Here is a 25,721-nt window from a genome sequence, read left to right as displayed (position 1 = left end):
CCTGGGCAATTTTCCACATAGCCGAGTAGAAGCCAGTGTTGTAGCTGCACTGCAACAGCTTGGCAAGGGGCATGGCAAGTTCTGGAACACAAGTTTTCAGCACTGTTGCCGGAATGTCGTCAGGGCCCATAGCCTTTGCAGTATCCAGTGCCTTCAGCCATTTCTTGATATCACATGGAGTGAATCAAATTGGCTGAAGACTGGCATCTGTGATGCTGGGGACCTCCAAAGGAGGCTGAGATGGATCATCTACTTGGCACTTCTGGCTGAAGATTGTGGCAAATACTTCAGCCTTATCTTTTGCACTGATGTGCTGGGCTCCCCCATCATTGAGGATGGGGATATTTGTGGAGCCTCCCCCTCCAGTGAGTTGTTTAATTGTACACCCCCATTCATGGCTGGATGTGGCAGGACTGCAGAGCTTAGATGTGACCCACTGGTTGTGGGATCACTTAGTTCTGTCTATCGCTTGCTACTTATGCTGTTTGGCACATAAGTAGTCCTGTGTTATAGCTTCACCAGGTCGACACTTCATTTTTAGGTATGCCTGGTGCTGCTCCTGGCATGCCCACCTGCACTCTTCATTGAACCAGTGTTGATCCCCTGGCTTAGGGGTAATGGTAGAGTTGGGGCTATGCCGGGTCATGAGGCTACAGATTGTGTTTGAGTACAATGCTGCTGTTGCTGATGGCCCACAGTGCCTCATGGATGCTTCAGGCTTCAGTTGCTAGATCTGTTTGAAATCTATCCATTTAGCATGGTGGTAGTGCCACACAACACAATGGTGGGTATCCACAATGTGAAGGCAGGACTTCATCCCCACAACAACTGTGCGGTGGTCATCATACCGATACTGTCATGGACAGATGCATCTACAGCAGGCAAGGAAAAGTATGTTTGAAAATTGGTGAGGGTGAGGACAAGTATGTTTTCACTCTTGTTGGTTCCCTCACCACCTGCCACAGACCCAGTCTAGCAGCTATGTCCTTTAGGCCTTGGCCAGCTCGGTTAGTAGTGATGTTGGCAAGCCACTCTTGGTGATGGGCATTGAAGTCCACCACCCAGAGTACATTCTGCGCCCTTGCAACCCTCAGTGTTTCCTCCATGTGGTGCTCAACATGGAGGAGCACTGATTCATCAGCTGATGGAGGGCGGCACGTAGTAATCAGCAGGTTTCCTTGTCCATGTTTGACCTGATGCCATGAGACTTCATGGGGTCCAGACTCGATGTTGAGGATTCCCAGGGCAACTCCCTCCCAACTCTATACCACTGTGCTGCCATCTCTGCTGGGTCTGTCCTGCTGGTGGGATGGTGATGGTATTGTCTGGGACATTACCTGGAAGATATGATTCCGTGAGGATGGCTATGTCAGGCTGTTGCTTAACTAGTCTGTGAGACAGCTCTCCCAATTTTAGCCCCCAGGTGTTAGGAAGGAGGATTTTCCAGGGGCGGCAGGGCTGAGTTTGCTGTTGTCATTTCCGGTGCCTAGGTTGATGCTGGGTGGTCCATCTGGTTTAATTTCTTTTTTGAGACTTTGTCACGGTTACAGATACAACTGAGTGGCTTGCTAGGCCATTTCAGAGGGCAGTTAAGAGCCAACCACATTGCTGTGGGTCTGGAGTCCAGACCAGCTAAGGACAGCAGATCTCCTTCCCCTAAAAGGACACTAGTGAACCAGATGGGCTTTTACAACAATTGACAATGGTTTCATGGTCGTCATTAGGCTTTTAATTCTAGATTTTTTTTTTAATTCCAATTCCGCCATCTGCTGTGGTGGGATTCGAACCTGGATCCCTGGGGCATTACCCTGGCTCGCAGGATTACTAGTCCAGCAACAATAGCACTACGTCAAGACCTCCCCCACTGAGTGTACAGTAATTGAAAAAAAATCTAAGGAGGCGAAATTGGGCAATTCTTGAAATCGTGCACTGCAATGATTCAACGTGATACAGGCAACATGACAACTTTGTGCTGTCTGCTCATTGCCATGATTGTAGCATGCAGTCGGATTAATCACTCTGCTGAGTGGCTGCACAAATTCAGTGGTAAACTGCATCTTCAAAAGTTGTAATCCATCAACTGTACCACCAACTTCAAACACTGCTTAATGCACTATACCTCCATCACTCACCTATCAACCATCTCCAGCAATCAGGGCACTTACCTAGCATTACAACTGCCCTAATACAATTAGCATTGCCGCACAAACTCACAGCCATATATCACAGCTTGCATACACTGCCAGCTATTCAACGATGGCAACCACATCACACAATCAGATTTCACTATAGCACTGGTACACTTCTCTCCCTCTTGCAGGACAGGGTGGTTCACAACTGAGGGCAGCAGGGAATAACCAACGGGGTTTAGGTGCTCCTTTATAAAGGCGTGCCTTTATCCCAATGGAGGAGACTGTGCTCATCACTGGAGCTAACACTGCTGAGGCAGGGACAAGTGGCAGGACTGGGAGAAAATGATCACACCTAATTTTCCTCCTCGTTTTCCACTAACACAAGATATCTCCTGGTTACAAGATGGTACTGGTCTAAGCACATATATTTTAGTATCCCCCTCTCCCATCACCATGACTTTAGCCTTGTGCTTTTCTCTTTTTCCAATGCCCAAGAACTGAATCTGACCAGGTAGTGGTGAAAAATCAACAAGACTGTTGATGAAGAAACAGCATTACTCAAAAATCTAGGCTGACAATCCAGTGCAGTACTGAGGGAATGCTGTACTGTTAGAAGTGCTGCTTCTCGGATGATATGCTAAACCTGAGGCCCCATCTGTCCTTTTAGGTGGATGTAAAAGATCCCATAGCACTATATTGAAGAAGAGCAGTTGAGTTATCCCCAGGGTGCTGGCAAATATTTATTCCTCAATCAACATCACAAAAAACAGCTTCTCTGCTCATTACACTGTTTGCGAGAGCTTGCTGTGCGCAAATTGGCTGCCACGTTTCCTACATTACAACAGTAAATACACTTCAAAAGTACTTCATTGGCTGTAAAGAACTCTGAGACATTCTGTGATCATGAAAAATATTAGATAATGCAAGTCTTTCTTTCCTTTCTTTACTCAATTTAACATTTACACCCAACAGTTTAGATACTGACACAGCGTGTATTTTAAATATAGCAGCAGTTCAAGAAAGCGACTCACCATTACCTTCTCAAGAGCAATTAGGGATGGACAATAAATGCAGATCTTGTCCAGGTGGCCTACATTCCATGTGTGAAGAAAAATAAAGAGAGAGGTGGGATCTGCATGTGCTGAGACATCAGACATGAGTGACTGCAGCTAAGATAAGGATAATGCAGTTCATCAGAAGATGAGGTCTGACACAAGTTCTGCAGCAGAGAAATCAGAAAGCTAGCTACAGAAGAAGGCAGTGAAACATTTGATGCACTGGCACGCCTGTCAGAGATCCTGCATGAAACATCAAGCACCAATGTAGCACAGGACTTTGTGCAGAGCTTGGTGACCATACAAGGAGATTGGCACTAAGTTAAAATGTTCAGAGAGCTGGTGTAGACATGATGGACCAAATGGCTTCCTTCTACACAGTAAAAATTCTCTGATCCTTTCCAGCACAGATTTGGGACCATCTCCATTAGCACACTTGTGAACCCAACGATGAGGCAGCTTCTGACAGTTGATGTACCAACTTCCATTGCAGGAAAAGCAGAAGTCACCCAATGCCTGGGAGCTGCAGAGAAAGCTCAGATTTCAGTCATGCAAGCTCAAACTGCTGTCATCATGGATACAGAGAGCAGTGTTCAAAGCGGCTTGCAGGGTGTCACGGGAGTGCAGTAATCTGTCTTCCCACAGACACCAGGATTGCTGAGACACCACCACAGTGGAGTGGCCGTGGGTCAATGGAACATGAACCTGCTGTTCTCTCTCAGGAAAACAATATTCATCCTCTTATCCCTTCCAATCTGCCAGTGCCCTTGCTGCTGCCTGTAAGCAAACCAATCTAGACAGCTCATGCTGAGATGATGCACACTGAAAGTTTTTCTAGATCCAGAGTTGCTCAAATCTGTCCTCCAAGGCCATCTGCCTGACTGAAAGCTGCCTTCCACCAGCTATGCTGCAGTCCCTGGGGTGACATTGCATAACAGCAGTAGGACAGGTGAAGACACTCAGAAGACAGACACTAAGGGATTGGACAAGGTTGATTAATTTACTTTTGTATCTATTATGGCCGGCTTCAGTTTATAAATTTGGTTTGTTGAGGTGATTGATTTGCATTTGCTTTTATTGTTTGCAATTTGGTCATTTGGGCATTGTGATGACCAGAGATGGAGGGAAAATAAGGTGTGAAATCAGGCAAAATTGCCTCACCGCCTGCCACACCACACCCTGTAGACTTTAGCAACTTTAAATAACTCACGAAACCGCCAGAAACTTCTGCAATCATAGCAAGAGCCAGTAAACCAACCAGCAACTGACCTGTAAGTAGCTAGTGGGCATGGAGTCCTTCCTGCCGCGGAATGCAGGTACAGTCATGCCCAAGTAAAGGATGGCATTAGCTGTATTAGCGTTGAGCTCGGAAATGGCGGTGCTGGCATCAGATCCACACTACACGTTGATTGATGTCATAATCCTCCTCTTCTGCATACTTCAGGTGGACATTCATTGCATGTGCGCTTGCACAGTCACCAACAAGGCGCCTGGCACAACTTGCATCAGAAGAGTACCTGCACATTGCAGACACCAGTTTTGTGATTATGGGCTGTAAGGGCACTCACAGCATCCAAAAAATGGGCATATGGATCCGAATCCTATGCCCTAGGAACTTTATTATAAAAAACAAGAAACAGTAAATTGTAAATAATTATGAAAGCTGAAACCATGTACACTAAAGCAAAAATATATAACGAGGGATTAATGGTTAGGATTAACTGAACTTTTTATTCATTCATGGAACACGGGCATCACTGGCAAGGCCAGCATTTATTGCCCATCTCTAAATACCCTTGAGAAGATGGCAATGAGCAACCGCCTTGAATTCCTGCAGCCCAACTGGTGAAGGTACACCCACAGTGTTGTTAGGGAGGAGGTTCCAGGATTTTGAGCCCTCAATGAAGAAATGACAATACAGTTCCAAATTGACCTGGAGGGGAATTTAGAGGCGGTGGTCTTTGCGCTTTTTGGTGGGAGAGATCACGGGTTTGGAAGGTGCTGTTGAAGGAGTCTTGACAAATGGCTGCAGTGCATCTTGTAAATGGTACACACTGTTGTCACTGTGCACTGGTGGTGGAGGGACTGAATGATTAAGGTGATGGTTGGAGTTCTAACCAAGTGGGCTACTTTGCCCTGGATGGTGTTGAGCTTCTTGAGCTGTTGTTGGAGCTGCACTCATCAGGTAAGTGGTTTGTATTCCATCACACTCCTGACTTGTGCCTTATGGGTAGTGGACAGACTTTGGGAAGTCAGGAGGTGATGCATTTGCCACAGAATATCCAGTCTCTGACCTGCTCTTATAGCCCAATTACTTATGTGACTGGTCTAGTAAAATTTCTGGTCAATGGAACCACCAGGTTGTTGATGGTGGAGGATTCTTGGAATAAAAGGGGGTGATGGCTCTATCTAGCTTCAAAAGGAGCCCATGGTCAAACAAGGCATCTGCAATTGTGGAAGAGCAATGGTAAATACTTGAAACAAATAACCATATTACAAAACTGTGCTGGGCTTTGCATTCAACCTTGTTGGATCATAAATTAATTAATGTATGGAAGCAGAATAGAAGTCACTTTAGTGAACAACACTATTATTCAACAGGCTGATAAGAAATTATAATAGACACACTGGATAGCTGTTATATACAGTTCATTAACAGGCCTTATGAACAGCTTTGGCTATAAATAAATGGTGATAGGACAGACACAAATTAAATAAGCCTCTGAAACTTAGCTTAGAAGAAGATTGGAAAGTTTCTTGGGGGGATGAAATCGGTCAAGGGTAATGCCTCAGAGTGAGATAAGGAAAGAGTGAAGATAAGAGTTATTGATCAGGAATAGGGCTCAAGAAGCTTATGGAAGGTGAATGACATTAAAATTGAGCTTTTCAACCCAAGGTCTAGAACAAAGAACTTGACATTTTATAGTGTATTTTGTAATAAAGTAAATTTTTACAGGGCGAAAGGCCTTGTCAATAAGTCATCCAAGTCCATCCTGGAAAAAGAGTAAAAATAAGAGATTTTTGTAGAACTCAGTGCAGTGGGCAGTGCAGAGAAACTCCTAAATGTATTTTCCATGCTAACACTCTTGGGTAATTGGAGAAGTCATGAAGATATGAGGTGCTGAGAAGAAAAAGGAAGGAAGAAGAAAGAGCTGTTCACTCATAGCAGACACCTTGGCCACACTGGACTCACTACTTGTCGCAGTCATATATATTTGCTCTATACTGGTGTGTTATATTCCATCTTCAACTGAGTAAACTCGACATCCCATCACGTTGGTTGCAGCCGATCTTGGTTGATTAGATGGTGATAACATCAACTATTTTTTGAAGATTAAGATCACTACACTGGACACTGTGCAAGCATCAGCGAGCATTTCAACTTCTGATAGAATGTTATGATGGCCTAAAGGTTATTGATGAAGCAGATGATGATGATTGAGCCTTAAAGGACTCTGCCTTAAGGGACTCCTGCAGTGATGCCCTGGAGATGAGATGTTTAGCCTCCAACAAACATAGCCACCTGTCCTCCTTTGCACTAGGTGTGACTCATTCCAGTGGGGAGTTTTCCACCTTCCCACTGAGTTCACTTTTACTAGCGCTCTGTTATGGAGTTGATTTTCCAGGCAACTTTTCTTGGTGGACAGATTTAACTTTATTTACAAGGCAGCAGCAGCAACTACATGTGTGCATCAAACTCCATAGCTAAAGAAGAACTCTCTCCTGGAGGCTCCCTGCACTGCTTACCCATTGGTCCACACAGATCATGTGATCTTACAACACAGGATTATTCTTAAAGCTACAGTCCTACATTTATCAGAACTAAATTACAACATTCCTCCCCATTTAACTTTTCTGTACATTTTGTATTTACAAGGATATTTATCTCAAGACATTACAATATTTTACACAGGTCATGAAGTTACAAGTTCAATCCTTCAGGTAGTTTCTTGATCCGTGTGGAACGTCATAGCTCCGTGACTTCCGATTCTTTTGTGGGAACCACATTCTATGGAACTGTGTTAAAATCAGGTACCTTAATAGGTACAGGCAGTTCAGTATCTTCCGTTTCGACAGACATCATGCATGTCTATTCTTGATTAAGCAATTTCAACAGAAACCATAGGTTCAGCAATAGTTAAGGTGCAACATCATTTTGTTGGGGTAGTTCCCTTTTTCTTAAGTGATCCACATTATTGCAGTCCTCCACTTCCACATGGTACAACAATGATCTGATCACAGAGCTTACTCTACCAGGTAACCACTTCAGTCCTCCACCGAATATCTTTACATATACTGCTTCACCAACAGTAAATTTGTCACTCACGACTATGCAAATCATGAATCGCATTTTGGTTCCCTTGACTTTTCTCCATCTTCCCCTCTAAATTGGGAAGTATCAGGCTTAGCCTTGTTCAAAGATAGCACCTCATCAGTAATTCTGCAGGTGTTGCACTTTAGTAGTGTGGGGAGCTGTTCTGCAGTGAAACAGGAAATGAGCAAGTTTAGTTTCCAATGATCAGTCTGTTAATTTTTTTCAATGTCATTTTGGAACCTTGTTCCTTCTTGTCAGCTTCCTTCTACCACAGAGTTTAGTCCCATCCTTCATTTTGACTTCACAGACGGTCAGACTTCTCTCAAGTGAAATCGATAGTTAAGCTGCCAATGGCTTCATTATCTACTCGTATCTTGGAAAGTTCTATGACTTTTCCTTTCAATGCCTCTTTAGCTTCATTCAGCTGATTCTTCAGCTCTTTGCTGGACAGCAACCTTCACTGAGCTGGCACAGCCTTGGAGTTTCTCCAAACTCCTGTCTCCTGGCTGTATCCAGCTATATACAATTTCCTGTGAGCCCTCTCCGATCACCAGGACTTCCCCTGAGCCCTCTCCAAATACCAGGCTTTCCCCTGAGCACTCTTCCATCACCAGGGCTTTATCTGAGCCCTCTTTGAGTTTCTTCTGCTGTGCTTCCATTCTACTGTTTAAGACAGTCTTCATTTCTTCATGTTGCTGAATGGTTACACATTCCTTTTGCATTTGATCTTGAAGGACAATCAATTGTTCTTTCAACTGTTTAATTTCTTATTGCCCTCCCTCTGGGGTGTCCTGTTGCCTTCCACAGAGTTGCCCTCCCTCTGGGGTCTCCCATTGCCTTCTGCACAGTTGCCCTCCCTCTGGAGTCTCTTGTTGCCTTCCACAGAGTTGCCCCCTCTCTGGGACCTCTTGTTGCCTTCCGTAGAGTTTCCCTCTCTCTGGGGTCTCTTCTAATTTTCTGTCCATAGCCATTTTTCTTGGATTTACCACTTTAAATTTATTGCTGCTTTACCAGCAGTCACCATTTTTTCTTTCTCGGGCTGTCAGCTTTTCTGTGCTGTGTTTCCCACGCTTTTCAAGTTTTTGGCAGGATCCCCATGATCGTGGGTCTTCTTCTCTTTTACCTTTGTAAAACTTTGTTCCTGTTTGGAAAAAAAAAACAGCAGCGATTTCTTCTCCCTTTTCTGGGCAACTCTGCAGGGTTTTTTTCTTTTTTTAAGTTCCATAGGTTCTTTTGATGTTGGACATCCCACACTTCGGGACACCCAGTGGCCTCGTGGTCCAATCAGGGCCATTTGGTTTTGTTTAAATTTAAAACTGCAGTACTGCCTTCTGCTCTGATTGCCCCTTTGTTTTTACTTGAAAGCTATGTGCCAGCTTCTCTAACCTACTGAGCATGTGGGGCTGCAGCCTATTTCATGATGTAAGTACAGATTCTCTTTCTTTTAATGTTTTGCTCACCCACCTTGTGGATTCTCATTCAAGTGGTCTTCCAATCTTGGCATATTTTAAAATGTTAGGAGTGCTCTGGGAGATTTCTTAGCCGTTTGGATCGGGGCCCATTGTTTCTTTAACTTAAAGCGACAGTATACCTGGTGAGTATATTTTCCTTTCTTTTTGATTATCATAGATACGATCGCTGGGCTAGGAACAGCATGGGATCTGATTTTCCAGGCAATTTTTTTGGTGGACACACTTAACTTTATTTGCAAGACAGCAACAGCAACTACATGCGTGCATCCAACTCCATAACTGAAGGAGAACTGTTCTCCTAGAGATTTCTCGCTCTGCTAACCCACTAGTTTACACAGATCATGTGATCTTACAACACGGTTATTCTTAAAGCTAGGATTCTACGTTTATCGGAACTATAATTACTACAGGCTCCATAATGCCACACTTGGTCAAATGCTGCCTTGATTTCAAAGGCAATCACTCTCACCTCAGCTCTAAAATTCAAGGCTTAATGAATGCATTTGTCAGAATATAATTCCCCAGTTTATCTGACTCAACTTTGCTTCACACTTACATGTTTGTGTTTACTCTATTTGATTTACTGGTCAAGTAAGGGCAACTTCTTTAGCTATATGTGATATGGTTAAGTCCTACTAGAATACAAACAGTACTCTTAATTGCTTCTGGCTTTACCTCATCAATAAGCCACTGATTCCTGTGACAGGATATGCAAGGTTTTAATTAGTTTATCCTGTTTCTTTTTTTTAATTCACCACTGCGGTAAAAAATATGGTCAGAATCTATTGGATGGAGTCAATCGATACAGCAACAGCTACTTTTCTTGCTTGTAAACTACCCCATGTATTGAATACTCTGTGGGAACAAATGAAATTGTCTACTCTCCTGTCTCACTTGAGGCTTGTTAATTTTAAACCTGTGTTTTCTATTTCCGCACACTCAGTCCAAGTCGAATAACCTATATTGTGTTGCTTCTCAGCATTTTAACAAAGTGGATTATGCCCCTTTCAGACTTCTTCAATCAAACTAAACTCTGTTTCATAGCTTAGATGCATCATCGGGCCATACCAGATCACAGAGGGAAGAAGTTCTCTGGGAGATTAAACAAAGTGCTCTACTGAATGTAGAAAATTAAAAATTTCAATAACTCCAAATATGCAATAAATTTTAGGCTGATCATTACAGGAAATGCAACATCAATCTGAGGTGATGTGCATACATGAAGCTTTAACACAAATTGCAAATCTGTGTGGTGCAAAACACTGTGGCACACCAGTACCAAATATGGTGGCTAACGACACTGACATTACAGAATTAAGTGGTATGATATCAGTATGGTACTCACCAGAAGCAAGTTATCTTACACCCCTAGTGCTATGCATTTTTATCAGGCATCTTCTTACACCATCTTTACAGTTTCAGCATAGAAGAGTGCTGGCAGCCAGAGTCAAATGAGTAACAATCTGCGCTTGTGCCAAGTAAAGATATGTAAGGCTCTAATTACTCATGCCAGAAAACAAAGACAGGGTCACAGCTAGTCTCTCACATTTCCCTGAACAAAGATACATCACTTGGTATAACATAACTGGGAATTAGAAAAGTGATGGAGGGCAGCATTCTCCTCCATCCCTTTAAAACAAGTGAAACAGTCAAAGAACCTTAAAGTAAATGCACTGAAGTTTTATTAAAAACATTTTATTTAAGAGAGGTAAAAAGCCCAAATTTCAATTTAGAATGGAGCAGGTTTAGGTGGAATGCACTGCTCCAATCGTACTAGGAGGGCTAACCATTTCTTACTGTTGCATCTCCCCAAATCCTCAGAAATACTATTCAACCCACCCTAGCACATGTCAAAGAGGGGACATTAACGTTAAAGAGTGTAAAGTGCACCTGGATTTAATTTGATAACTCCAGGTGCCTAGAAAGAATTATCTGGGGAAGGGAGCTAAAATTTGGCTGAGTCAATTGAATAACCCGAGGCTGTTCTGTTTCCACCTGGTGCCACCTTATCCTCATCAACTTTCTAATTGGCTGAGGCTCCCGCTACAGACAGGTATCAGTCTACTCAACATTCAAGAGTTGTGGCTCCATGATGGCTAAGCGCCGTGATGTAAGTGTGGGCCCAGAGTTAGCGAGCAGAACAGCAAAGTAATGGCGCTCATCGTTAACCCCGAAGGAAGTTGCCCACAATATTTAGCAATCTCTGTGCTTTAGATTACCCCTTTCTTAATGTTAGTTTGAATCTGGCAAGGGGTTCTCCAGATGTCGATTAACAGTGATGTGATCAATTAGCCAAAAATATCGAAATTTTCTCACAGACAGCAAACTAGGAAGTAAAATGCACTGATTACCCCTTATCTTTTAAATATAATTTTACATGGGTCAAAATCAAAATTTGGGCCCAAGCATGGGATTAATATAAAACCTGAAATATCATTCAAAAATTTAGGAAAAAAATCCACATATTTTTAAAGTTGTCATAATTTCATAAATATAAGATTAATTTTTCAGTGCCAGAATGGTTGTTCAGCAGTAGTTATAAACTGAACACACTATTAAAAATTCAGGCATTCAGTCACACTCAGTGAATAAGATGTTTTTGCTGCAAGATTCATAGCTTAAAAGCAGAAGTTGTCAGTTCAATGATTTCTACTTGATTGCGATCTGTTGCGGTTTCAACAGCACACCCTGTGGAGAAGCATATCATCCTTCACAGCAACCTCTGGAATTCCATGTTTAACTGCACATGTGTGGGCTCCAGAAGTTGCTGTCAGTTTCAGAGGAGTAATGACAGCAAACACCATGGGTGCCCTGCTTTCTGCAGCTCAACAACAGAATCATGGTGAAGGATACTGACTGACCAGACAAGTCCAAGATATAAAGCCCTCCTTCCATCAGAACTGCTTGTGGAACAAATTCTATTTCGGAGCAAAATACCCACGGGACAATAATATATTGTAAAAATATTTCCCCAGTGCATTAGGATTAAATTGTCAAAACCCATTTAATGAATTACATTTAACTTACATTTAACATTGAGAGGAAATGAGCAACCTCCACTAATTCCTGTACTGATCTACAACCTACAACTGTGAGGAATTCACACTTTGTTTCAATGCATTCCTTAGTTCCTATTCTTGATTTAATTTTTGTTAGCTAAAAACAAGTGTGTACTAGCTGAGGATACCTTTGTTTTGTAAAATCATTTTTTGAGAATTGCTGAAATAAGACATTTTGTCGAAATTTTTCATCTTGCACTCATCAGGAAAACCGCAAGAATACCAATGTCAGAGGAAGCAACAACTGCATAAGAAGAGAGTGCTGATTGGTTGGCAAAAAGACAAGAGGACTGTGTTGGTTGAGGCATTGCCATGGAGGATACACCATTTAATGGTGACTGACAGTCAACTGCCAAGTGTTGTTTAGAAATTTAAACCAGGAAGCTTGACTCTAATTGGTCAAGGCATTCCCTGAAGAATGAACCAGCGAATGGCCATTATTTATTTTGTTTAGCTGAAATAGACGCAATGTGTGTATATGTTCTTTCTGTCTGCAAAGAACAAAGCCATGTGTATTAATATATGTAGCTTCCTGTACAAGCAAATGAGCCACACTGTGAACCCAAATGACAAACTTAAATTAGTTGTCAGCATAAATCTTAGCACATTGAGGATTATTTAACAAATGTTTTCCAATTGTGGAAATACATCTAATTTTGGACACTGAGTTTTCAGTTTTGCAAGCATGAGCTGGATGGGTACAGTCTGTACCTTGCCCATTGTATGCCTAACATCACACTGGCCCTGAAAGTCATATACCGTATTACTCATTTGTGTGATAAGCAGAACGTCTTTTTGGCTTGACAACAGCATCCTGTTAGTAGTGAATACCACTCATGTTGCTATTGCACAGCAGCAGTGTGAAACAGCCAGCTTCACCTGGTGCTCAAATTTTTGAGATACCATGGTAATCGGAAGTAGACTGGGCACTTTTCACAGGTCAGATAATTTCCTGCTGTATATCACGCAAACTCATGAACAGGCTTAAGGCCATTACTTTCGGCCCTGAAAAGTGCCTAGTCCAACTCGAATTACCCTGGAAGAGAGGATATCTTAAAAATTCCTTAGGGAATGCCTTGACCAATTAGAATCAAGCTGCCTGGTTTAAATTTCAAACAAACCTTGGCAGTTAACTGTTAGTCACCATTAACCTGTGTATTCTCCATGGCAGCACCTCTGCCGATCAGAGTCCATTTGCCAACCAATCGGCATTTTCTCCTCATACTGTATAGAGTTGTTGCTTCCCCTGAAATTGGTATTCTTGCGATTGTTCTGATGAGTGCAAGACAAAAGTTGCAACAAAATGTATTTTTTCAGCAATATTCAAATTCTGTGCTGCCAAATGACTAAAATCATTTTTATATGGGATATTTAAACCGTATTTAATTCATCTCATTGATAACAACCTATCATATACGGTATCTCCCTGGTTTGTTTTCACTTTTCACTTAGTCAGGTTCCTGTATTATATCCGGCTGGGGACAGAGGACTAGGGAAGCAACCTATAGATTTCTCAGCATCTAGTCCAATAACTGCATCTTAGACTGCATACATGGTGTGTGGTTCTATGTCAAAGCGCAGCGTGTTACATGTGTAATTCCACTATGGAACCCAACTCTCGTCTTCCTTAAAGCCGTGAACAGATGAAGTCCATCAAATTCATGCATGACGCTTGATTCTGTACATTTTGAGTGCATGACTGCAGAACCATTTAACAACTTAACCTCCACACAACAACCACGTTTGCTCCTTGGCCTGTGTAAACTTTGTACATTCTAACCTTATATAGAACACTTACTTAATTGTTTGTTTCTGAAGAATATCCTGGTCAGTTGCATTCAACGTCACAACAACACTGCCAACTGGGATGTTTTCCGGTTTGACCACTATTGTTGGATCTGGATTGAAAACAGGTGGTTCATTCGCATCAAGAACTGTAACTTGCACAGTGGTGGTAGAGCTTGAACCATAACTGATCTCGGGCATGATTGGGTCTTCATTCTCCACCTTAATCAGCAGTGTGTGAAATGCAGATCTTTCATAATCCAAAGACTGAAACAAAATCAATTAAAAATCTTGGAGTTACTCAAATTGTTAAGTGAATTCAAAGTCAAAACAGCAATTACAGATGCAAAACAACTTCCTGGAACAGTTTTATTGATTTGAAATTAATCTCCACAAATAGCGGATCAATATTTTAAAATATAACTGCTTGTTTGTTTGAATCAATCTTTATCATCGAACGCTTTGATTCTTAAAAAGTGAAAATAGTTCTTGTAATACTTCATGGACATTTAGGTATTGAGTAAAAGTCTACTCAACATTCCTTTGTCTTCTTTCCCTTTGCTCGAGGCACTGACTCCCTCTCTGGCTGGAGTTCTAGCTTCTTCCTGGGGCTTTGCTATTATTTATATTGGGGTTTTTAATGATTAATGTTAACAGCCTATTGGAGTTTGGTGCCAAAACCAATATTGTTCTCATCCGATTTCCCCATTCTCGCACTTTCTGCAGTGTCCCTAGATGATGACTGATTTTTCCTTTTCTTAATTCATTGACATTCAGACTAATTATTACTGCCTGACTACCATGGCTAAGATCAGCTAATTCAATGCAGGCAGTAATTCAACCAGGGGCCATCAAGGTCACTATGGCTCCAAGGTCAGACTTTTGATTTGGAGTTTCCTCAGATAGTTGAACAAATTATGGGTCTGGTCTTTCATCCGACTCCTCACTCGATGATTCCATCTGCTCACCGCTGCATTTTAGCTGGGAGGCCTTATTTAACATGCAGAACAGCATCACAGTGAGAATCCTGCCCTTCGTTGTGCCTCTAAAGCTGGGAGTGTGCGAAGGTAGGTCTGAAGCACAGCAGAGAACTCAGGAGGGACAGAGAGAGAAAGTGTGTGCTGGAGGTACCTTAAACATAGAAAAGTGAGGGCATAAGGAAGGATACCATAAAGAAAGAAAAAAAAGACATTTGCATTTATACAATGCCTTCCACAACCACGGGTGCCTCAAAGTGCTTTTCAGTGATGAAGTATGATAATAGTCACTTTTGCAATGTGGAAACGTGGCAGCTAATTTTCACAAGCATGCTGCCACAAGCAGCATCACGATAATCACTAAATAATTTGCACTGGTAATGTTTAGTGAGGGATAAATATTGGGCAGGGCACAGTGGGAAAGTTCATTGCCCTTCTAGTGTCATGGCATCATTTAGATCTATTTGAGAGGGCAGACAGTGTCTCGGTTTAACATCTCATCCAAAAGACAGCACCTCTGACAGTGCAGTACTTCCTCAATGCACTGGAGTGTCAGTCTTGATTTTTGTGCTCAAGTCCTAGAGTGGGACTGAACCCGCAACCTTCTGTCTCAAGGAGAGAGTGCTACATCCGAGCCATGGCTGACAGGGCTATTTGGTACACCTTCTCACCTACCATTCTACTGTTGCATTTCACAGTTCCTGAATGTTTGACTGAGAAGTGAAAAACACTGCTGGATTCTTGCCTCTAAGAGAATGTTCACACAAGGATGCCTGGAGATGTCTGAGTCAAAAGACAATGCTAATTGGTTTGTACCATGACTAATATTTTGTTATCTGTTCAAAGAAGAAACATGCGGACAACCAGAGGCAAAGGATTGCTACAATTAGAATAATGGTCGCTTTAGGCGCTTTAGTAGGCATAAGGAGGAAGCTCTGCAATGCATGGGCAGACACACTGGGCAGCTGTTGTGAGATGAAAATGTTGGAGGAGAGCTGACAGGTTCAGGTTAATAATGAATAGAGCACTTACAGAACTGTGGGGTTTGTTGTTTTCTTATTGCTTCTGATTCCCAAATCAGAGAGAACCTTTTTAAAATGTAAAACAAAAACAGAATTACCTGGAAAAACTCAGCAGGTCTGGCAGCATCGGCGGAGAAGAAAAGAGTTGACGTTTCGAGTCCTCATGACCCTTCGACAGAACTAGTTCTGTCGAAGGGTCATGAGGACTCGAAACGTCAACTCTTTTCTTCTCCGCCGATGCTGCCAGACCTGCTGAGTTTTTCCAGGTAATTCTGTTTTTGTTTTGGATTTCCAGCATCCGCAGTTTTTTTGTTTTTATCTTTTTAAAATGTACATGCTTTATGGCTCTCACAGGTGCTGAATGCTTACAGAAAGAAACATCTGGAGACCAATCCACCCCACCAGAGGAACCACCCCATCCTCCACCTGATTCACCCAATCTTGCATGTCACCTTTACTATTCAAGTAGCAGCCTAGATATGCATATTTAACCAATGACATGGCTTAGTTAGTGAGGATTTCACCAAGTTAACAAGCTAGGAAGGAATGAGGAAACAATTGTCTCTCCTTGGAGGATAAAGAAATGGCTGCCTTCAGCTGGGGAGCTCAAGGACCAAGATTTCCTAGTTCAATTCTTTAAATTTTCTATGACTCAGGGGCCCTCCATCCTTTACTCACCACCTGCTCCACATCTAAAACTCAATTCACTTGTGATCTTAATCTCTTTCTCCTATGTGGTGCTATCTGAATGTCAGGAAATTACGAAGTTACTGCCTGGGATTAAGCCCATGAAGTCCTTGAGGACTGAGGTGATATTGATCTCAGTGACAAACTCATGCAGGCTGTGGAGACAATCTCCTTTTGTGGTGCTGACAGTCGAAATACTGGCGGAGTACACAACCCTCATCTCCAATTTAATGGCATGAAGTGAGGGACACCCTGGAGAGTGTGGTAATCAATGCAGATCAGCATGCAGTGCCAAGACTTCAGAAAGATGCTTTAAAAGCAGCTATCACATCTGAATTAGCACAATTGATTATTTCTATAAATGGCTTGAAAAACACGCTAGCTCAGGGCTTTCAGGACTTAATTGGCACTGTGCATCCTGTTCTCATACAGACCACTAATTCAACTGAACTTGTGATGGTGAATATTGCTGCTTCTCATGACAGTGACAATTTAACTACATCAATACAGCTCCTTCCAAAACCAGGGTAGGAGGTCTGTAAGGCATTGGACGTGCAAGTAAGATGCACTGAAAGCTGATCCTTCAAGACTGCCAGCTTCACTAGGATGAGCAGCATATAAAGTTCTAGTCATGAGTTTCATAATCTCCAGACACTCAGGTAGAACCATGCAGCAAAAAGAGTTTTAGATATGGACTGGCATGGAGATAAGCAACAGAGACACCAGTGTGAGGCTATGAAGCAATAACAAGACGGTAGGGAACATTTCTGGCAACTTGATTTTTTTTTTAAATGGCATCTTCTGGTTATCCTTCTTTTCTTGTAATTATTTTAATTTACATATGTCACTGTGAATATGTGGGGCCAAATCCTCCGCACCCCGGATCATCGGAGGCCGGACATTTGACTGAAGATGTATGTTGGGACCCCGCAGGAGTCCCGTCGGGTGGACCAATGTTGGAAATGCCCAGCAAGTTTCAACTTTCAAAGAGCAATTTCCCTGCTGCTTGGGACCCTGCAAGAGTGTCTCTGAATCTGAGTTAGAGTTGGAGAGTTCGGTCCGTTTTGCGGTACTTACCCGAATAGTTACCCAGGAAATGTTAGACACATTAAAACCTAGTCTAACGCATGGGCCACTGCACAACCAAAATCCTGATCACTCCCTGGCCTCACTAACTACCGACCCCTGACCACCTGACAAACTCCCCACCCCAAACTAACTACTCTCCCCAATCCAACTACCAGCCGTAACAACCCGACTGCCATCCCGACCTGAATCAACAACCCAACAGTCCCAACCAGACTATACCCCCAAGCTGACCATCTGACTATCCTCTTGACATGTGCCAACTACACTCCAGTCTTCAACCTAAACCGACTACCCCTGAACAACCTGACTACCCTGCCAACCCAACTACCCTCCTGACCACCCTTCAACCTGACCCAACTAAACACCCGACCACTCTTCAACCTGACCCAAATATTCCCCCATCACCCAATTACCCTGCCAACCCGACTACTCCCGACCCGACTATCCAATGACTACCCTTCCAAACCCTCCCATCGAGTAACTCCCGACCATCCGACTACCGTCCTGACCAAACCCGACTAAGCCCCTGAACAACCTGACCCGACTAACACCCCCCAACCCAACTATCCACTCACCCACCTATCCATCTTCTCAGTTACCCACCTCATCAACTTACCCACCTCATACACCCACCCACATCACTCACCTACCCACTCACCCAAAACCCACCCTATTACCTCACTCACCTACCCACTAATGCACTCACCCACCTGCCCACCAATGATAGAGCTTTGCATTAAGTTTGAATGCAATGTAGTTCATTATGAAACTAACGTCTTAAATCTGAAGAAAGGAAATTATGAAGGTACGAGGGGCAAGTTGGCTATGGCGGATTGGGAAAACATGCTAGAAGATTTGATGGTAGTCAGGCAAGGGTTAGTATTTAAAGAAATACTACATGGTCTACAACAAATATACATCCCTCTAAAGCAAAAACACCCAAGGTAAATGAACCATGGCTAACGAAGGAAGTTAAAGATCACATTAAATCAAAGCAAGTGGTTTATAAGGATACCAGGAAACGTGGTAAGCCTGGGGATTGGGAAAAATTTAGAGCACAGCAAAGGAGGAACTTATTAAGAAAGGAAAAAGAGAATATGAATGCAAACTACTGAGCAACATAAAGGTGGACTGTAAAAATTTCTTTAGGTATGTGAAAGGAAAAGATTAGCTAGGACAAATGTGGGCCCATTACAGGTGGAGACAGGAGAATTGATAGTGGTGAACAGGGAAATGACACAGAATCTAAACAGTTACTTTGCATCTATCTTCATAGAAGAAGATATAGAAAATCTCCTAGAAATATTAGGTGACCAAGGGACTTGCAAAACTGAGGAACTACAAGAAATTAGTATTAGTAAAGAGGTAGTACTTGAAAAGTTAACTAGATTGAAGGATGCTAAATCCCCTGGATCAGATGAGCTTCTTCCGAGAGTGATGAAGGAGGTGGCCAGAGAGATAGTGGATGCATTGGTGGTTATATTTCAGAATTCTATAGATTCCTGAAGACTGGAAAGCAGCAAATATTTTGCAAATCTCGAATATTTACCCCTGGGTTCAGGAACTACAGTTCCCAGCGGTCCCCAGGACTTCTGTGCATGTACTGGCTGGGAAATGGCTGCACAAATGCAAATCATTGATTTCACAGCCTTCAGTCCAGGAACTGGCCATGTCCAGAGGGAAATGAATGGAAAAAGTGAAATGGCGCAAAAAGCAGGTCAGGTGACCTGGAACCAAAGCATCATTACAGAGAAGATGTCCCAGGGAGCAGGACACAGGGAGGGGGGCAGGGAGAATGTGCCAAACCAGGGAGCGGAGCAGAATGAGGTCCCAGGAGAAGGTCCCAGGCAAGGGCAAAGAAAGAGATCAAAGACAGATCGGACTGGGTCAAGACAAATGACAGGAGCAGAGTAAAAGGCTCCAATCTAAAGAAAGAGCTGTGGGGAGCAGACTTGAAAAGAAGTGGGCTTGAGAGAAGCCCTGAAGATCTGAGGAGGCAGTCGAAGGTTGGTGACTCTTATTGCGGGTCTTTTGGAGCAGGGGGCTTCTGGTTAGCACGGCTGAAGATCTGAAAGTGTGCTTAGAAGGTGAAGCTTGAACATACATGGAGATACAGAGGAAAGGAATCTCAGAAGGTGAGATTGAAACCCTGGAGGTGGATCCTTGCTGGAGCCTTCTGAATGGGAGTGATTTATGAAGAGAATTCCAAGGTGAGTTCTTCAAATGTGGAGATTGGAAACTCTCGTGAGAAAGACAGTTCAGTGAGGCTGGTTGACTCACAATGTAACAAACATCTGGGAGGGATGTTGAGAAATCCATAAAATCTGCTTTGGTCACAGCTGTCATTTACTTTGGCGTGTGCTGTCTGACCACAGTTTGCCTGTTAATTCACATGTACCGCATACTTCCCCGAACATTAGAGCATAAGATAGATATGCAAAATTGTTTTATCTTTTTGAATTTGTATGTGTCTGTAAAGATAAAGCTGGTGTGAAGAAATAGTGAATAATTCAATAATTATTTTGTGTTTGTATTGAGATCTTTCCAGCCTTTTTGTCTGGTGTAATATAGTTCATTTTTCTTGTAAAACTGTTTTAGTCTTTATGTTAAAAGTTCATCAGCAGACTCCTGTGAATTTGTTCAGTAACGTTTCTCCACGTTTTCTAAAAAAAATAAAAGTTAGGTTCTTATCAAGCCAGGTTTCACTCTGTGTTAATACTTGTCCAGTATTAACATCAGCTGAGATCGTAATAAATGTAACCCCACTTTTTAAGAAGGGAGGAAGAGGAGAATGGAGAACTACAGACCTGTTAGTTTGACTTCCTTAGTAGGGATAATGTTAGAATGCGAGGATGAATAACTGGACATTTAGAAAAGAATGGTAAAATTGGGCAGAGTCAACATGGATTTATGAACGAGAAATCATATTTGACAAGCCTGAAGTTTTTTGAGGACATTACTTTTAGCATTGATAGAGGAGAACCAGTGGATATGATATATTTGGATTTTCAGAAGGCTTTTGATAAGGTCCCACAAAAATGGTCAGTAAGTAAAATTAGAGCGCATGGGATTGGGCGAAATATACTAGTATGGATTGAGAATTTTTTTTTATTCATTCACGGGACGTGGACTTCGCCGGCTGGGCCAGCATTTATTGCCCATCACCAGTTGCACTTGAGAAGATGGTGGTGAGCTGCCTTCTTGAACCACTGCAGTCCATGTGGTGTAGGTACACCCACAATGCTGTTAAGGAGGGAGTTCCAGGATTTTGACCTAGCCACAGTGAAGGGACAGTGATATATTTCTAAGTCAGAATGATGAGTGACTTGGAGGGGAACTTCTAGGTGGTGATGTTCCCATCTACCTGCTGCCCTTTTCCTTCTAGATGGTAGTGATTGTGGGTTTGGAAGGTGTGTTGAAGGAGCCTTAGTGAATTCCTGCAGTGCATCTTGTAGATGGTACACACTGCTGCTATTGTGAGTTGGTGGTGTAGGGAGTCAATATTGTGACAATCAAGAGGGCTGCTTTGTCCTGGGCGGTGTCATGCTTCTTGATTGTTGTGGGAGCTGCATTGGGATTCTCAACGTCAACCCTGGACCCCATGAAGTCTCATGGCATCAGGTCAGACATTGGCAAGGCAACCTCCTGCTGATTACCATGTACTGCACCTCCCCCCGAACTCCCCACCACCCCCGCTCCTCAGCTGATGAATCAGCACTCCTCCATGTTGAACACCAATTGGAGGAAGCACTGAAGGTGGCAAGGGTGTAAAATGTACTCTGGTTGGGGAACTATAACATCCATCATCAAGAGTGGCCCACTGCAGACTGAGCTAGCCGAGTCCTAAATGACATAACTGCTAGGCTGGGTCTCTGCAGTAGGTGGTGAAGGAATCAGCAAGAGGGAAAAACATACATGAACCCATCCCCATCAACCTGCCTGCTGTAGATGCAGCTTTCCATGACAGTATCGGTAGGAGTGACTACCACATAGCCCTTGTGGAGACGAAATCCCGTCTTTACTTGAGGATACCCTCCATCGTGTTGTGTGTTACCACCACCATGCTAAATGGAATAGGCTTCGAACAGACCTAGCAACTCAAGACTGGGCAACCATGAGGTGCTGTAGGCCATCTATAATGTCATGGCCTGGCATATCCTCCACTCTACCATTGCCACCAAGCTGGGGGATCAACCCTGGTTCATTGATGTGCATAGGAGGGCATGCCAGGAGTAGCACCAGGCATAGCTAAAAATGAAGTTTCAACCTAGTGAAGCTACAACACAGGACTGCCTGAGTGCCAAACAACATAAGCAATTCCACAAACAACAGATCAGGTCTAAACTCTGCAGTCCTGCCACATTCAGTCATGAATGGTGATGGACAATTAAACAACTCACTGGAGGAGGAGGCTATACAAATATCACCATCCTCAATGATAGGGGAAACTAGCCTATCAGTGCAAAATATAAGACTGAAGCATTTGCAACAACCTTCAGCCGGAAGTGCTGAGTGGATGATCCATCTTGGCCTCCTCCTGAGGTCCCCAGCATCAAAAATGTCAGTCTTCAGCCAATTCGATGCAATCTACGTGAGATCAATAAATGGATGAGGGCACTGGAAGCTGCAAAGGCTATTGGCCCTGACAATAGTACTGAAGTCTTGTGCTCCAGAACTTGCCGCTGGCCTAGCCAAGCTGTTCCAGTACAGCTGCAACACTGGCATCTACAGCTACAATACTGGCCAATATGGAAAATTGCCCGGGTATGACTTGTACACGAAAAGGACAAATCCAATCCAGCCAATTACCATCCCATCAGTATACTCCCAACTGTTAGTGAAGTGACGGAAGGGGACATCAGGCAGCACTTGCTCAGCAATAACCTGCTCACTGACTCTCAGTTTGGGTTCCGCCAGGGCTACTCAGCTCCTGAGCTCATTATAGCTTTGGTTCAAACATGGACAGAAGAACTGAGCTCCCGAGGTGAGGTGAGAGTGACTGCGCTTGATATCAAGGCAGCATTTGACCGAGTGTGGCATCAAGGAACCTGAGCAAAACTGAGGTCAATGGGAATCAGGGGAAATTCTCTGCTGGTTGTAATATTATCTAATACAAAGGAAGGTGGTTGTGGTTGTTGGAGATCAATCATCTCAATTCCAGGACATCACTGCAGGAGTTCCTCGGGGTAGTGTCATCGGTCCACCGTTTTCAGCTGCTTCATCTATGACCTTCCTTCCATCAGAAGGTCAGAAGTGGGGATGTTCGTTGATGATTGCACAATGTCCAGCACCATTCATGACTCCTCAGATACTGAAGGAGTCCATGTCCACAAATGCAGCAAGACCTGGACAATATTCAGAAATGGGCTATTAAGTGGTAGCTAACATTTACACCACACAAGTGCCAGGCAATGACCATCTCCAACAAGAGTGAATCTAACCATCACCATGACATTCAATGGCATTACCATCACTGAATCTCTCAGAAACAACATCCAGGAGATTACCATTGACCAGAAACGGAACTGGACTAGCCATATAAATACTGCATCTACAAGAGCAAGTCAAAGGCTAGAAATCCTGCAGTGAGTAAAACTCCTCAAAACCTGTCGACCATCTACAAGGCACACATCAGGAGTGTGTTATAATACTCTCCACTTGTCTGGAAGAGTGCAGCTCCAACAACATTCTAGAAGCTTGACATCGTTCAGGACAAAGCAGCCCGCTTGATTGCCACCCCATCCACAAACAATCACTCCCTCCATCACCAATGCACAGAGACAGCAGTGTACACCATCTACAAGATGCACTGCAGGGATTCACCAAGGCTATTTACACATGACCTTCTAACCCCACAATTACTACTATCTAGAGGACAAGGGCAGCAGACATGTGGGAAGACCAACACCTACAATTCTCCTCCAAGCTATTCACCATCCTGACTTGGAAATATATTGTCATTCCTTCACTGTCGCTAGGTCAAAATCCTGTAATTCCCTCCCTAACATCACAGTGCATGTACCTACACCACATGGACTGCAGCGACTCAGGAAGGCATTTCACCACCACCTTCTCAAGGCCATTGAGATGTGAGCAATAAAAGCTGCATGAGCCAGCAATGCTCATATCCCATCAATGAGTAATAAAAAACGTCAAGTTTTTATCAACAGATAGGCTGGACACCCTGAGGTGGCAGGTCCTGCCACAGCAGATGCAGTGAGCCAGCCAAAAGTCTACTGACTTTAGCAGAACTGGAGAATCCTGTCCACAGAATGAAATAGCAAGCACTGTTTTTTTTATTAAACTACATACTCTTTTAAATTTAAAGGCCATGACATTTAAATGCCTTGATAGCTTGGCAGTTCCAATGAGTTTATCCACTTCTTACGCACATTCATTTCTGCTTTTAGCAACCACAAAAGGGTACCTTATGTCTCCAAAAGGGTACTCTGATTCTCTAAAGAACTCTGGTAGGTTTAGACCTGCTCTTAAAATGTTTAAAGCCTACAGATCATGTTCCCACTAATGAAAATTAGATCTGTTTGAAGCATGTGCAAACTGCAACTGCCCAATTCCTCACCCCCTCCACTCCCAGCCCCAGCAAAAATGGTGTATATGCTGGGTTCATTTTGGTCATTTTGACTACGCCAGAAACCCGCTCTGTCATTGCGAAAATTCAGGCCCCAATATTTTCCTGTTTGTGGAGTACTGTAGAAGCTCAGCACTGCCACCTTTACATTGTTAGTAATTTTCAGACAGGCATAAGTGGGCAGAAGTTTTGGGAAATTGTCGCAGATACTTCACCATGTCCCCCAATTTATTTAAATGCAATTCAGCACACTTCCAGCAGATGGATCAAGGTCATAGCCAGGGCCCAGGAGAGAAATCATGTTAGCATTTTAGAAGTGGAATTTTGGCAGAAGTTCTCTATGCTGCATTTCACTAGCCAGAACATTTGAAGACTGCCTGAAAAAGAAGCATTTTTGTTAGGTACTTTGCAGACCCATACATCTAAGATAAGGAGGTGCACCCTATGCAGCTTGAGAAGTGACTGCACCATAGAATTGCTTTATGGTAAGATAATAGGCCAGCATACTAATGTCTTTAGATTAGGCAACCTTCCTAAATTATGTTAGGTATTGGGTGAGAATGGTATCAATCAATGAATAAATTCAAAGACTGACCTTTCTTACTTGAGTTGATTGAAAATAACTTTATTCAGCGACTGCAATGATGGATGCAGAGAATAGGAATTTGTAATAAAATATTTTTAAAATGAGGCATCCTTAAGATATGTCTGGCTTTGTGTACCTCAAATAATTTTGCAGTCCTGCATCTCTCATATTTGACTATGAGGAAACCAATGGCCTCTTGTTCCCCAAAGAATTTTAAAGATTGAGCACTGAAAGCATACTTACTTTGTCAACAAATAACATCCCCTCATTGTTCTTTGGATTGGTCTCAATTTTGAAGTTCATGTCAGGGTTTCCATTGATAATGGTGTAGACAGCTCTCCAAGCTCCAGTAGCTGGGTCATCATTGTCCTCCACAGTAAGATTCACAATAATTCCAGTAAATCCCTCATTCACTGTAGCTTGAAACTGATAGAAAAATGGCAAATTGTTTACATTAAGCAGCTGCAAGGCTTCAATTATCACAGACATAAGACGAAATAAGTTATTCAAGTGCTCTACCTCATTTTCTATGTGCTTTGTAATCTTGCTTTGATTTCTAACATTCAGTTACATTTCCTATCACCAGATAATTCAAGTATTATTCCACATTCTGTAAAAATTTATATTAATCTGTGAACCACACACATTACTTGAAAAACTTTTTGTTTGTTGTGATTGCATCTGCAGGCTGTGAATTCAAGCCTGTTTGTCTAAGTGTACAATTGGTGCAAGTGTACTGGAGAACCAGGTAGCCCTTGTTGATGGGAAGAGCCTTCAATTATGCAGCTTACAACTTCGAATGGCCTCAGCCTCAAAGTGGAGATTCTTAATTGCCTCCCTCATTTGCAGCACGTTTAATCATTCCATATCGAAAGTGATGATGGCTACCCTCACATGGCTCTGAAGGTTAATACCAGGAGGCCGGTCGGTGGAACCTGTTACCAAAATATACT

General features: G+C 42.9%; 1 protein-coding gene across 2 annotated transcripts in view; it reads right to left on the bottom strand.

The window, feature by feature from the left end:
• Nucleotides 1-25,721, bottom strand: part of cdh13 (cadherin 13, H-cadherin (heart)) — a 1,064,070-nt gene that overhangs the window by 91,633 nt on the left and 946,716 nt on the right. For both annotated transcript variants that reach the window (XM_041191002.1, XM_041191003.1), the window contains exons 9-10: nucleotides 25,012-25,194; nucleotides 13,832-14,085 (exon numbers count right to left, since the gene is read on the bottom strand). In XM_041191002.1, coding sequence (XP_041046936.1) covers nucleotides 13,832-14,085; nucleotides 25,012-25,194 — 437 coding nt within the window. The remainder of the gene's footprint in view (nucleotides 1-13,831; nucleotides 14,086-25,011; nucleotides 25,195-25,721) is intronic.

Source organism: Carcharodon carcharias, chromosome 7, assembly GCF_017639515.1.
Source record: "Carcharodon carcharias isolate sCarCar2 chromosome 7, sCarCar2.pri, whole genome shotgun sequence".
Taxonomy (NCBI): domain Eukaryota; kingdom Metazoa; phylum Chordata; class Chondrichthyes; order Lamniformes; family Lamnidae; genus Carcharodon; species Carcharodon carcharias.
The sequence above is the reverse complement of the archived record's forward strand: the minus strand, read 5'-3'. Positions and strand labels throughout refer to the sequence as shown.